The sequence below is a fragment of the Alligator sinensis genome, unplaced genomic scaffold (assembly GCF_000455745.1).
Source record: "Alligator sinensis unplaced genomic scaffold, ASM45574v1 scaffold1141_1, whole genome shotgun sequence".
In the NCBI taxonomy this organism is placed as follows: Eukaryota; Metazoa; Chordata; order Crocodylia; family Alligatoridae; genus Alligator; species Alligator sinensis.
In genome coordinates this window covers 624,386-638,856 of record NW_005842650.1, presented here as the reverse complement: position 1 = coordinate 638,856, position 14,471 = coordinate 624,386, and the positions used below count along the sequence as shown (strand labels likewise).

Below are 14,471 nucleotides of genomic sequence, written 5' to 3'. Positions count from 1 at the left end.
TACCAGCTTTATATGGCTAGTTGTGGACAATGAAATATAAAGCAATTGCCTTTTAAGCCGTATGTAAAATAGAGGCTTCATTGAAGTCAATGGCAAAAATGTACTCAACTACAACTCAGCTAGAATTTTACTTAAGACCTCCTTTCATACTCAAAAATCAGCCTAATAAATTTGTGTATTCAAATCACATATGTACCTCTTTAGTATGTCTGACTCAAGGCACTTATTTAATAAACATGAAACCCATCGGGGCTGAAATTTCAAGGTTTACCAAAGGTATAATTCCACTGGACATGTGTGTTCCCTTTCATCATCGTCCACTCTAGTGCATTCAAGCTAATTAAGGTTAACATTTTTAGATTTCCTTTGTACAATATTCAAATTCTGTTGAATTCTGTCTGTATATGAAGTGAAAACTATTGTTCTTAAGAGAAATTTCAGGCATTTTTTACCTTTAAGAAGGATGGTGTTTTCGTGCCAGACAGCACACACATTGTGAATAGTGGAAGTGTGTTCCAAAAGCAAATATGAAAAGACTGTCTTGAATTAATCTCCCGATTATATTTGCATGTGTGAGTTAGAGAACGTGAAGTATAGTTCATTGCTTCTGTTGAGTCGTACCAAATTACTATTTTTTTCTTTTTATATTACACATTATTGTTTCCTGATTATGAAAACATTTTGTCTGCACTACCATGATCTGTATTTACCATCATTTAAATGACCTTTTTAGTGTTTGTAAACTGTCTAAAAACATTTTTTCAGATGCTGAATTTATGTCCCATTCTATTCTAAAATCTTCTCCTTCCTTTACACCCAGTGTCCTCAAAGCAGTACATTTTCAATATGCTGCATGAGATTTATCAATATGGCTCCTACTAACAACAAAGAATTGCGAAGAGAATCCCTTGAAAGTAGGTGCCTTATCCTGCTCAGATGCCCAGCAAGTATCCCCTTTGGGGCTGTTGCCATGAGTCAGTCATTAGTTCTTAAGCAATAGCACAATACTATCTGTAGCTGGCATTCTCTCTGAACAACTGAATGTGTTCTGCTTTTAAAGTGGATTTGGTTTCCACTGTTCTTTTCCTGGTATCTTAGCTGGCAGCAAGGCCAGCAAGCTGTCATGCCTCTGGGCCAGCAACAAGCATGTTCTTATGTATTAGATCAGCCTTATTGACTTAAAATAGTTGTTAAAATGTGAAACTTCTTGAAATATGAAACTTCTATGTTCAGAATTACACGAAGCATGTTGAATGATACAAGCGGCTACTATTACAAGTCGATGGTCATAGCTTTTGTGCCAGAAAACTTAACAGCCATGCCAAAAGAGATGGCTTCTGCTACACATGCCTGGCTTCTAATAGTAATGTTTTCAACCCATCTGTTTCAAGGTTTTTCCGCAGAGCATATTGATAGAACAGCCTGAACTTAGTGATTAGAGTGATTGAAAATGCAGGTCTCTTGCTAAGGGAAAAAAATGCATTCTTGAGAAGTTGCCCACCAGAAATCTGGTGCATAGCATGTAGTGGAGGAATATCAAGTCTGAACCCGCCATTACTAGAGACATAATTAAACTTAGAAGGTGTTAGGAAAAAAAAAAAGAATAATAATATAGGTGTAGGCTAACTGTTTATTTTTATCTACTATATCCAAGCAAGAAAAAGGACTTTTATTTACTTATTTATCTATTTATTTTTATTTTAGGCCTGATTTTTCAGCCATCACCTCCATGTCATAAAACACATTACTCTGGTATACATATGATACATGGTATTATGTCTGATTTTCTTAGTTAGTATCAAACATAAGTCAGTTTAACTGCTTCTATGCAGAAAGCCTGCACGCTGTCTTCCCCTTCAGAGTCCCACTTCATTATATGCACTCCTACATTTTTAATGAGTAGGGTTTCCTTACATACACGTGTGTTTTATTATTGGAATAATAACAACTCTTTTTTAATATTTATTTGAAATGGCAAGTTTTCAAATATCTATTCTCTCCTGATGGATCACTGTTGCTGTTAAAAGCTATGTATATTTTTAACTTTTTTGTACTCAAAAATGTTAAAATCATTTTGTCAGGTTTTCCAAAAAAGTAACCCCCAGACTGAAAACCTGTCAAATGTAAAAATGTAAAGAAACTGAAATAAGTCCTTTTAACCAAGATACTGATGCAGTTCTAACTATCTTACTTTTGCTCCAGCTACAGTATGCATATTTTCTATTCTTCAGTAGATGCACATTTTTCCCTTTATAAAAGAAAAAGAAATTTATTAAAGTACAACATGCAGTATTTTCCCCTAGATTTTAAGGTCAGAAGGCACAACCAGATCATGTAATCTGAGTTCTTGTGATACACAGGCCAGGAATTTCACCTGCTTATCATTGTATTCAAGCCAGTAATTTGTGTTTGACTAAAGTATGCCTTGCAGAAAATCATCCAGTCTTGATAAGAGGACATCAAGAAGTAAAAGTTCCATCATTCTCCAAGGTTTTTTAATGGTTGCTCAACATTATTGTTAAAAAACTGTGTCTCGCTTTTAATTGAATTTGTCAGCCCTTAACTTCAAATCAGTAGTTTTTGTTATGACTTTTTCCAGTAGGTTAAACAGCCATTTTGTACCTGGGGTTTTGTCCCTGGGAAGGTACGTACACTGTAATCAATCACCTCTTACTCTATGATAAGGTAAACTGAGTGAAATTCACTGTAAGGTATTTTTCCTGCCCCTGAATAATTTTTGCAGTTCTTCTCTCTTGATTCAGGGATTAGCAACCCCCAGCCCGCGTGCCAGGGCATGGCATGCCAGGCCATTTTCTTCAGCACACCACAGCTGGTCTGGTCTCTGGGCAGCTGCCACTGGCCACAGCCAGGGTAGCTTGCAGCAGGCAGCCAGGAGGCTGCAAACCCTACTGCAAGCAGCCTATGCTCCATAGGAGACACCTGGGAGGCTGCAAACAGCTGCACGGAACTCCACAGCCCTAGCATCAGCTCCATGGCAGTGGCAGCTGCACGCGCACCTCTGGGCACACAACCAAGATGGGACCTTGGGCAATGCAAACTTTGCCCCTTCCCCTGCCATCTGCCCAGAGGTGTGTATGCAATGGCTGCTGTCATGGAGCCAGTCCTGGGGTTGTGGAGCCCCCTGCAGCTGTTTGCAGCCTACCCACCTCCTGCTGCAGAGATCAGCAGCCCTAGTCCTGGCCATTCTCCTTGGGGGGGACTGGCTTCTGGGAGGGAGAACAGGTTGGTCCTTCCACTCCCCCCACTTGGCCTGGTGTCCCCCTTCATGGAGCCAGTAAAGCACAATCGGGCTCCCTCCCTGCCTGCAGGCAGCCAGGAGGTTGCAAACAGCTGCATGGGGCTCTGCAGCCCTGTCACTGGCTCCATGGTGGCGGCCGCTGCACATGTATCTCTAGGCAGACAGTAGGGGAGGAGATAGGCTTGTGCTGCCCTTGGTCCCTTTCCACCTGGGCTCTGGGCAGCTATATTAGGCAGTCTGCAAACAGCTGCACTGGGGTCCAGAGCCCCGGCACTAGCTCTGTGGTAGCGGCGGGTGTACATATGCCTTGGAGCGCATGGCAGGGAAAGGGCCAGGGCAACACAACCCTGGCGCTTCCCCCACAGTCCACCCAGAGGGACACCTGCAGCTGCCGCCAGCATTGAGGATCAGGCCCCTCACAGCTCCCCTACCTCTAGCATGCCAAGTCAAGGTGGAGGTTGGAGGTTGCGGTGTTTTTGGTGCTCTGGCCAGAAACTTTGCTGACCCCTGGACTGGATGAACTAAGAATGCTTTATTTAAGGTATTTATGCTTACTGGATTATATGTCATTTTAAAGCTTATAGAGTGCAGATTTGCACAAAATTCAAATTATGGAACGAAGTCTGACAAAGAAGTGTGATAAATTAATAGAAAACGTATCATGCAATATGGTGCATGTGCATGTGCCCATGCCACCTGTGAATACTTCATCCTGGCAGGCAGTGCTGGGCTTCAGTCCCCTGTGAGGCTTCATGCAAAGCTGTGATTCTTTGCCCCAAAAGCAAACACTTCAGTGCTATGAGTGAGGACACAATTGCCAGAACTATTGGAGAAGGGTGAGTATACTTAAGCCTAAAGTCAATAATGAACATGGTAACAAAGATATGCAAAATCTGATCAAGTTTCTCAACAATTTTGTCATTGAGCAATTTGTCTCCCCACAGGCTCACACTTAAGGTGGGATTGATTGTGAAATCTGGTTTAATCAAAGGCATAAGACTTATTGTAAAAAGACTTTACAATAACACTGTAGACTTAGAAGAGGCTATTTGGAAAACATACTCTTTTGCCAGGAGTTACAGTACACTCATTGGACATAGCTCTACCTTTTAAGATACTCAAGAGGAAATTTGCTATCAGAGTAGCTTTTCTAATGACTATCAAAAAAAGCCAAGATCAAACATTTGACTGAGTAGGTATTTACCTACTGCAGTCTGTGTTTGGACATAACCAGCTATCTGTTGCAATGTCAAGAGTGAAATAATTTGACAACCTGAAAATGCAAATTATACTGACCAAGGATCAAGGAACATTACCAAACATAGAAGGTGTTTGCACAAAAAAAATGGGTGTGAAATCCAGTGAAGTTTGTAATTATAATATACCCCCTCAAGATCACATGCTAATTTTATACCTTTCATGATTTCAAAATTCACCTCCTTATGTCTGTTCACATGATGCTTTTGAATGCCCTTCTGAAGCTACTCTAAGTTCAACAAGTGATTTCAAAAGGTAAGTGGGCTCTTTTATTATATTTTAATCCCAGTTTTGTCCTAGGATTCTGTGGAAATATTTTGAAGCAAACGACTTTAAACATCTTGAACAGATGTATTATGAGGTATAAGAGTCAAAAAGCTGCTACAAACTGGGCCAAATTTTGAGGCAGAACGGATATGTTCTGTTTGCTTTCCTGATGATTTCAAGATTTTCAGCACACATTTTTTTGCAAATTCAACACAGAATTTGGCTGAAGAACAACAGGAAAATCGAGAAGTAGCCAAATGTTAAAAGGAAATTGTACTGAGGCACAACGGAAGGAAGAAGAGAAGAAATTGCAAGAAGAAATTAAATGAGCTTGAGTTAATCAATGGCATGATTAGCACTTGAAGCATCTTTTACTTTAAACTATCAGAGAACTTGCACTTGGTGAAGAGTTTGGTGTACAGTTAGTTAAAAAAGAATATTATATATAATTCAAACATGCAACCACAATAAATGTTTTTAGCAAAAATTTTGCTGTGTACACACTTGTAATTTCTTATTTTATAGAACAGTGGCAAATCATGAACTTTTTAAGAAGATCTTTGGGAGTGTTAAAACAGTCAAATCCTTTTCTCCTCCTGATGAAGTAAAAAATCCAAACAATGGGAGTAGTTGCGCTTATAGGCCATGTCCAGATGAGTGCAGCTGTGCAGCATGTGTTGCCATGGACACATCTGTGGTGCCCCATACTACGTGTTCAACTGCTCTGTGTATTGCAGGGGAGTAGTATGGAGGGTTTTTCTCTGACCTCTGGATATCCAGGGGTCAAAAAAACTTGTGGTGAAACAATGCAGAGCAGCGCATGCATGGGCAGTGCATGCCACTCAAAAATGGAGCCAAGCAGGCTGGAGTCATGCAGTGGCTGCTGGCCAGGCTCCGCGCAGCACAGTCCTCGCTGCTGCAGCCCCAGGAGGTCCCCAGGACTTCAGGTAAGGCTGCTGGGGCCAGCCCAGTGCTGGCCCCAGCCTCCCCTACCACCTCCGGGGGTAATTTGCCATATGCGAGAGCATGTATAACACAGGTGTTCCTGGGGGACAACTAGCAGTGGTACAAGATGTACTGCTGCTAGTTGTCCCCAGAGAACCAAACATCCACACCACATGTGGACACAGCCATAGAGTGTATCCAGACAAGTGTGCACATGCAGTTTGTGACTCTGCAGACCTGTCTGCACATATGCACTTCTGCTGTGCTGCTCATTTGCAGTGTGGTAGGTTTTTTGGCACCAGGATCTCCCACGGCAGAAAAAAGCGGGGCAGCACATGTGAGTGGCCATTTCTATTACAGTCACTGCACAAGTTGTGTTGATTTCAGTGAGGCCAGGAGTTCATACCACACAATTAAGTTGTGGTGTGGTTTGACTTCCTACTAATTGAGACCAGGCTGTTTGGGGAAGGAACAGTGTTATAAAAGAAAACATTTGTTTCCAAAACCCGCTTCATCCTGTGATGTTCCGAATATTTTAAATCATGGTCACTGACAGCTCATTAGGACTGAGGTTGGCATCTGTTCTTGGTCATTGGAATTCAGAAGGGAAAATAATGCCCAGAATTGTTTTGGTGTCTCAATAGTTGATTCTTATGGGAAAGTGAAGTGTTACTCAGTGTTAGATTATATTCTGAAACATATTCTGCTTTTGGCTAAATGCAATAAAGGCATTCTTTGTGCAGTTGTTTTCAGGTGGATATGATTGGGTTATGTTGAAAAAACAAAAATGACTTGGGAATTGTTTAGCACTGCAAATTGTATCCAGTTGTGTATAGTGAATGTAGAGATCCAAAAACTCAGAGGAAAGGGCAATCATTTACACTAGGCAATTCTAAATTCATATTGTCTTTCTAACCACTTGACTTCCAACTAGCTTGGAGCATGATAGATCTGAGATATTATTTTTAATTATCCCCAAATTGTATCATCTCCTCAATCATCATAGTAATGTTTTATGTCCCAAGGCAGATTTCTAAAATATTGCTGCAAATTCGGGCTTAAAGGAAGAACCAACTACTACAGGGAAGTAAAATTATAATGAAAGGGTATCTGATTTGTTTGGTGTATTCTAAATATTATTTGAAGAAAGAAAACATTTGTCTAGTGAACAATGCTGCTTCTATATAAGATTATATGAATGTCAGAATGTCATAGGTAGCTCAGGATTCTTTTAAAAAGTAATGGATGGAAAGGAATACAATTCCAATTTTAAGAGCTCTTACAATCCTACTTACACCCCTTTTCAATGCCAGCAGAATTAACAGAACAGATTCATAGAGTGGGTGGACTAGATTATGGAATTTAGATTTCACAGGCTTTAAATGCATCTGGTACACAGACATTAGTACTTTGCTTACAGTACAACATATCATTTCTATAACAAAGCCTTATAATGAAGAGCGTAATTGATGAGACACAGATCTTAGACTCAACTAATGAAATCTTGTCATTTGGATCTTGTATACATTTTATACTCTTAAATACTAAAAACTGCTATTTTTAGGAGCGATGACATGAACAGTGATTTTTTTGCAACAAAATGCGAAAATCATCTTGACATTTGCTTGTTCAACATTACTATCTAGTTTGGGGAGTCTAGAATTGAGGTTATTTGTAATTACAGCTTTATGGTGCCTTTTAACAAATTAGGTAGGGGTGTATCTTCTTTCAATCGAATTATTCTGCTAGTAGTTAGGAACTTTTATTCCTTGTCATGATAATAAGAGTACACAGAGCCAAATTAATTACTGCTGTAACCTCGCTGAAATTGGGCTACATCAGGGATTAATTTGATCTAACATGCATTGAGGACAGAAAGAGGTGAGAAAGCTTACCTTTGTGTATTTAATTAATGTATAAGTTTCTCCCCTGTAAGATAACAAATTTCTTTCTTAATATCTATATGGCGAAGTGGGTTTCACTCAGGCTAGCCGTTGCTGGCCTCCCACCTGCCTCTGGGCATGCCGCCTGCCTGTCTCGTCTGCCACGCCTTGTTGGAAAATTAATGAGTTGTTAAATAAGGCAGGAGGCTGCCCATTTTTCTTTGCACCCCAATATTAGGGGGGTGTCCACAGCTCTGTACCACCCCTACACCATGGCCTAAGCCTCACAGATGGTATCCAGATGTTATCAGTCATATCAGACCCCACTAGGCTCCAGAATCCTCCTGGCCGGACCCTCCTTTGATCCCTTGACTCAGGCACCTTATGCCACCTTCATTCGGGCTGCTAAGCTCCTTGTAGCTGGCTCCCCTCTTGGGTGTGGTCCCTACTCGGGACCTTCGACCATACACAGGCCCTGGCCTCACCTCCAAGGCCAGAGGGGGTCCCAGGCCCACAACTCTGGGTGCCCCTTGCAGTGGGCACCTGACCCTTTTTACCTGCTTGTTCCTGGCCCCAGCATGGACCAGTCCAGGGGGCACTCTACCCCTGGCCTCACTAGCCCCACACACTCTCCGGGTCTCCCTTCCTGGATGTGGGGAGATGGGGTGACTCACACCATGACTGGTGCTCCAGGGACTCACAGGGGACTCCCCCCCCCGAGCAGCGAGTCATGGTGTTACTCTGAGATCCTCCTCGGGTGGGCTCAGGTGGCCGTAGCTGTGCCTGCCCCCCTCTACCTCCGATGTCCTAACCCACCCGAAGGTGGGAGCTGGGGTTAAGGCACCCCGACCCGCCTTTCACCAGGGCAGTAACTGGCCTGGCATTTCCTGGGGGCTCCCGCGCCCCTGAGAGCCCCACCAGGCCACCCACTCCCGGCAGGGTGCAGTTTTAGGTCATGCCCAGGACCAGGGGCCTCCTATCCATCCCCTACAGCTCCTCCCTTACCTCCAGGAGGATACCAGAGGCCTTTCAGCCAGGTGATGATGTTGCCTGGCCTTCCAGCAGCAAAATACCCTGTTTATATGGGCAGCCCTAGATCCAAAATGGCTGCCCTCATCAGGCACCTGCCGGCTGCTAGCTTCAGGCCTTTAAAGTGGCAGGCACCCACAGTGCCCTGCCACAGTCTGTCCAATGCTTGCTGTTTTGAATGTGTTCACAGCTCCAGCATTAGATGTCTTTGTTCATGATCTTTTGAAAATGGTGGTTAGTGCCTTCCACTACAGCAACTGCAGTCACTAGTAGGACTGCTCAGTGTCTTACTCTAAGGCTCAGAGCTCATCCTCACTTATTGTCCAGATAAACCCACACTTTAATGACTGGAGTCCCCAGACTAGATTATTACTCCACTTGGTATCACACCCAAGAGTTGGGGTTCAGACACCTCTGTATTACTATGTGTTTCTCTTTAGGTAGAGGCAGCACAAGGGTGCCTCAGGAGTCCTCTACCTTGCATCCATCTGCTTGCTACCCTGTTTCACCCATACCAAAGGAACAGCCATTGCAGAGTCAAGGTCAATAAGTATTATACAGACAGAAAAGAATCCATGGAAAGTATTCCCTAAGATGCAAGTAATGGGAAAGGAAAGTCGGTTTACCTTGGAGTCACATTTGGTTAAACTTCATAAAAGATATAGGGGCTTCAGCCACTTCTAGAAGCTGAACTGTATCTATAGACTTTGCATTTGCAGGTTGTATCCTGTCATTCTGTGTGTGTCTATATCTTCAGTCATTTATGTAATGCTCATGTTGATCTTTACTTATCTGAGAAGCAGAGAATGCACTTTGGCTGCTTCCATGTCCATTAAATGAGTATAAACTGAGTGGTTTTGTGGCTCAGGCATATGGAAACTATCATTTTTGCTGTACTGGCTTCTTAGGACCTGTAGTTATCTTTTAAGTATGCTTACTATGAATGTTAGGACCAGTGTAGTCAGAAAGTACATTTGAGTAGCTAGCCGTGTAATGAGAATTAAATGTAGCAAGACTAACATGGAGTGTTAATTAATTTAATGTATATGTACTTTTACTTCTGTTACAACCACTAATTTTAGTTCTGATTTATAATATTTAGCATAGCTTATCTTTAGCTGGCAGTCTTCGTAGGATGAAATTCTCAGTAAAAAAGCCAAGAGATAATATAAGGCACTCTAACAGAATATGCTGAAATAATCAACAGCTGTGAAGGCAATTACTTTCATAGTTTCATAGTTGTTAGGGGTTGGAAGGGTCCTTACAGATCATTGGGTCCAGCCCCCCTGCACTTGGGCAGGAAAGACTGCTAGGATCAGCACATTACGTATGGAAGTACCAATGCTGGCCCAATATTGGACTAAATTTTGCAAAATTATAATAATTTTTACATGAAAAATGTTTCTCCAAGTCATTTATATAACCTGTCTATAAGATTAACATGTACAGAAGAATACATTTTAAAGGGCAATGAAAGACCTGATATCTGTCCCTCAGATCACTGTGTTTCTTTTGCAAGAACCAAGAATAGAAGTGTCAGTGCCACCACATTCCCAAGATTACTGATATTCATATATGTAAAATTAAGACTATCATGTCAGTTAGTTAGTGTAGAATTGGGGCATAGTAGAGTATGAGTGAAATTCACGGTGGGCAAATGAAACAGGGATTAACAAAGGCCGTCTGTGCCCAGAGATGCTGTTTCTGCATCAGGCAGACTGTACAGTCAGTGGGTTAAATAACATATAATGGTCCTATTTGCATAAACTGTAAAATTGCCCTTATTTCTTTTGAGCTTCTTTATTCTCATTTAGAAATGTGCATGTTTTCAGTCTGCCTTCAGTTTGTTTTGCTGCTTTATGGATCAGATCATCCTTCAGAGCCTAACATGCCTCTGTGCACCTGGAATACAAATGAAAACTGTTATAACCTCAGAAATAAGAGCCCATATTGTTGCAGATGATAGATCTGTGTAGCTGCAGAAAACTCATGTTTGGCAGAAGTGCAAAGCAAATGTGACTGCATTTTTTTGGGCCTCATTTCCCATAGGCTGATGGCATAGCTGCCTTGCATGATAGAGAAACATTTAGGATGGGATCTTGGGCCAAGGACTGTATGGTTACATGACTCTTCCCTTGTGACTGAGGAGTGACTGACATACAGCCCCTGCCTAAGTTGTTCTTGGTTCTGGCATGTAATGTAGTTTTGCAGCGCCTTTGTGTGGCCATTTTGGAGAACATTCAGAGTCCAGTTGTGGAAAAAGTAGGATTTGGAGGATGAGGAACTTCCTCCATTTCCTTTGTACATATAAATTAACTGGCATTTAACATACATACATACTTCTTATTTAAGAATGCTGTTTTTTGCCAAAAGTTTCAATACAGTTATTCATCCAAGACTAAATCAAAAGGGAACATACTTATGTCATGTTAGTCTGGATCCTCCAATTCCAATGTAGTCTTGTGTTAGCTGTAGAACTAAAGAATGCTAAATGAAAGAGAATCTAAATCCTGGCTGTTCAGTCACAACATCATTCTTGATATTTTGACAATTAGAAATTTTTCATGATTATTCTAGTCAAACTGGAACCCAATGCAACATTTTACTTTTCTAAGTCTCTAGATGCATTTAGAATGAAGAGACCAGTACAGTTCTGTTTGAATCTCACTAATTTTATTCAGTTTTTTCTTTCATCAGTTTCAGATCAGCAACGAAGAGAGAAACTCAGGAAGGAAATAGCCAGGTGCAAAAGGGAGATGACTTCAGCTAAAAACTCCTCACGGTCCAGCTCCAGAGGGAGTGGAAAGCCACTGTCATCTACTTTTGAACAGGTACTTGATTTAATATTGTTATAAAGTTTAGGTATTATGGGCCATGTCTTAAAGTCTTTATTTGGCTTTCACTTGCTCCTTGCTAAGGCAAACTCCTATGGATTTTAAAAGGACTTTCAGACCAAGTAAAAACTAAGGAAGAAACAAAGAATTTGGCCTTTTATGTATAAACAAAGTATAAATGATTAACAGTTTATATTCTCTTGTTGACATGCATGTCCATGCAGTGGTCTAGATCCAACTGCTACCCTCATCATGTTTTGTATTATAATTAATCAAAGACGTTAAAAAAAGAAGAATCTTAGTCCTACATTCATCACAAATACATTGTTTCTTACGTTCTCCAAACAGGACTCCTGCTTGACCCATAATAACTAGAGACCTACCTGAATGGCGGCAGAAGTTTGCTGTGTATCAATGCCTTTAATCTTACTCTTTTTGCTGTTTGCCTTACCTCTTCCTCCCTGCTGCTGAGTGACTGAGAGGCAATTAATACCATGGTTTTTGCCTCTCAGGCACTCAGTGGCTGGGAGGGTGGGGGTGCGTGGCAAAAAGAGCAAGATTAAAGCACCCTCTGCCCCGAAACTTCCACCTCAGTTTAGATAGGTCCCTAGTAATAACTTACTCCCTAAAGTGGAAATTACCCATATGGAGCTTGAATGTGCAGGCTCTGTTTGGGTAGAGTGTGGAGAGTTTGAATGAGTGAAATTCCATACACACTCAATTCAGGCCATATCCCTATTTTACAATGCACTGGGGGCAGTGGGTTAATATCAGTGCAAATCTAGAGTCCCTACCCAGGTCTTGGATTGTGTTCAGCCCAAACCTGAAGCAGTCTTGTGTGTTAGGTGAGAGCTGAGACCTGTTCTGCAGAAGACAGGAATGGTTGCACTCCACTCAGCCAAATAATTTTACCCTCTGTATGTAATTCCTGTGCAACACTGAAGAACTAAGGGAAACCATGTGCCAGGCTACTCACAAGATTAATTGCTGCTATGGAGGAAGTCAGAAGATTTGGGTTCAGTGTATGTAGTATTGTTAATACAGAAAGTGAAAAAAATATTGGATGGATAACGACACTTCTGCTGATTAAGTAAGATCTGTTTATTTGTGTTAGACAGTTACATCCTGTTCCATTTCAGTAACAAGCTAGAGAGATGTCCCCTAAAATGTCAGGTACAGATGTCAGATATTATAACACCAGGAAATTTTTGACAATTAATTAGCCAGTACTACAGGTACCTTTCATCAGGAAAAATGCAATTTGTGTGGTATTTCTGCATTATTGTGTGTGGTTGTGTTTTACAAAGTCTACATAAAGGTAACTGTCACAGGCATCTGTACAGAGTTTAAGAAGTGTATGATGCAGAACTGAGATTAATTTACACATATGGAGAAAAGTGAACATACTTTTATTTTCCTGTTCTACACAACTTAGGGATGAAATTCATTGGCTATTGATAACTACACTTTCACACAACTCTCGTTGCTCAGAAGTGGATCTTTTCCCCCCTTATTTCTTGCCTTCTACTTAACCCATAAAAAAAGAAAAAGAGAAATTTGCTATTTTTATACGTTGACTTTTGCTAGCAAGAGCTTTATTCAGATATATGGCATATACTTCCAAGTAAGCAAAAAATAAATTGCCTGGATAAATTATGTTACCTTAGTAAATGTTATTCACTACCCTGGGGTGGAATTGCATTAACCAGTAAAGAAAGCTTTTATCAACTTAGCATAAGAAAGAATCTCATTATTTTTGGTTTGCTGACTTCAACATGGAGTGCTCGATATCTCCAGAATTTTTTATCTGTTTAAAGCATGCCAGAAATACTGTAGATTTCCTGGTAATACATAAAACTGTTCATTAGTTTGTTTCTTTCTGCTTGACTGTATTTTGCAGTCTACAATTTGAGTAATGACTTTATTAAAGTATAGTGTAATAGTACTTCTTTGAAATTTTATGCATGACTCTTGGGTATGGATGAAAGTACAGGCCTGCATAAGAGAAAAATGTCAAACTAAAAATGTGAAATCCCAGATTTTATTCACTGTACTTTTTCCATGTTCATTAAATGCAGACCATCAGTTAAATTTACTCACAAACTGTTCTTGTGCAGGATGTGAGTATACATTAAAGAAAGTATCCTTAGGGTTTGAGAGCATCATGGCTACTTGTGTTTGTTTTAATTTCTACCCCCATACATAAAGTAAAGTTATTTCAAGTAATATCTATCTCACTTAGCACTGCAAATTACTTGTAGGTGCCTCTTCATCAATATTGAACTTGCATAGTTTCATGGTGACTGCAGAGTAACTGTCAACAAGAACGTTAGTTTTTCTTCTGTTTGGCAGCATTTGAATGTAATCTGATAAACTGCATGTTTGTGTGCAGACTTTAAAACATGTAAATACAATATTTTAGAAGCAGTCTTGAGGAAGAGCCAAGTGAGCAAATACAGTAAGCTAAAAACAAGATGGGGACTTAGTGTGCATCACCTACTCCACAGAACTGCCCATATGCCTTCACTTAATCCAGCAGTAAATGGAAGCTAAACCACAGTAACTTAATTTATTCTGAAATGAAACAAGACGATCACAATTTAGTCATCCCTATAGGGTAAATGCAGGCCTGCAGATGCAGTTGTTTAGGTAGATGTGGTATCTTTTATTAGAGCAACTAAATAGTTGGAAAAAAGTTCTTTGCAAACTTTCAGCCACAAAAACACCCTACAGATAACACATTTACTCGAATATAAGATGACCCCCACTTAGATTCTATATGTGGAAAATTTATACATTCTAATATAAAAAAAGCCTTACCGCTGCTGTCTGTCTGTCCATAACACTTTGGGCCAGCTGTGCATGCGCAGCCCAGAACCTTAGGACAAACAGATGGACAGGCAGAGGTGGGGGCCGAGGTGGTCCCCACCATGGTGACCGGCTGTGCAGGGGCATGGCTTGCAACCGTGGGGGGGAGTGTGGCATGTGGCCGTGCGG

At 40.9% G+C, this 14,471-nt stretch overlaps 1 protein-coding gene across 8 annotated transcripts in view; it reads left to right on the top strand.

Moving 5' to 3' along the window:
* The window catches only part of SPATA7 (spermatogenesis associated 7), a 56,333-nt gene that overhangs the window by 14,062 nt on the left and 27,800 nt on the right, over positions 1–14,471 (top strand). For 6 of the 8 annotated variants that reach the window (XM_025215559.1, XM_025215560.1, XM_025215561.1 and 3 more), the window contains one exon: positions 11,338–11,471. In XM_025215559.1, the coding sequence (XP_025071344.1) occupies positions 11,338–11,471 (134 nt within the window). The other 2 variants (XM_025215564.1, XM_025215556.1) reach the window with 2 other exon arrangements.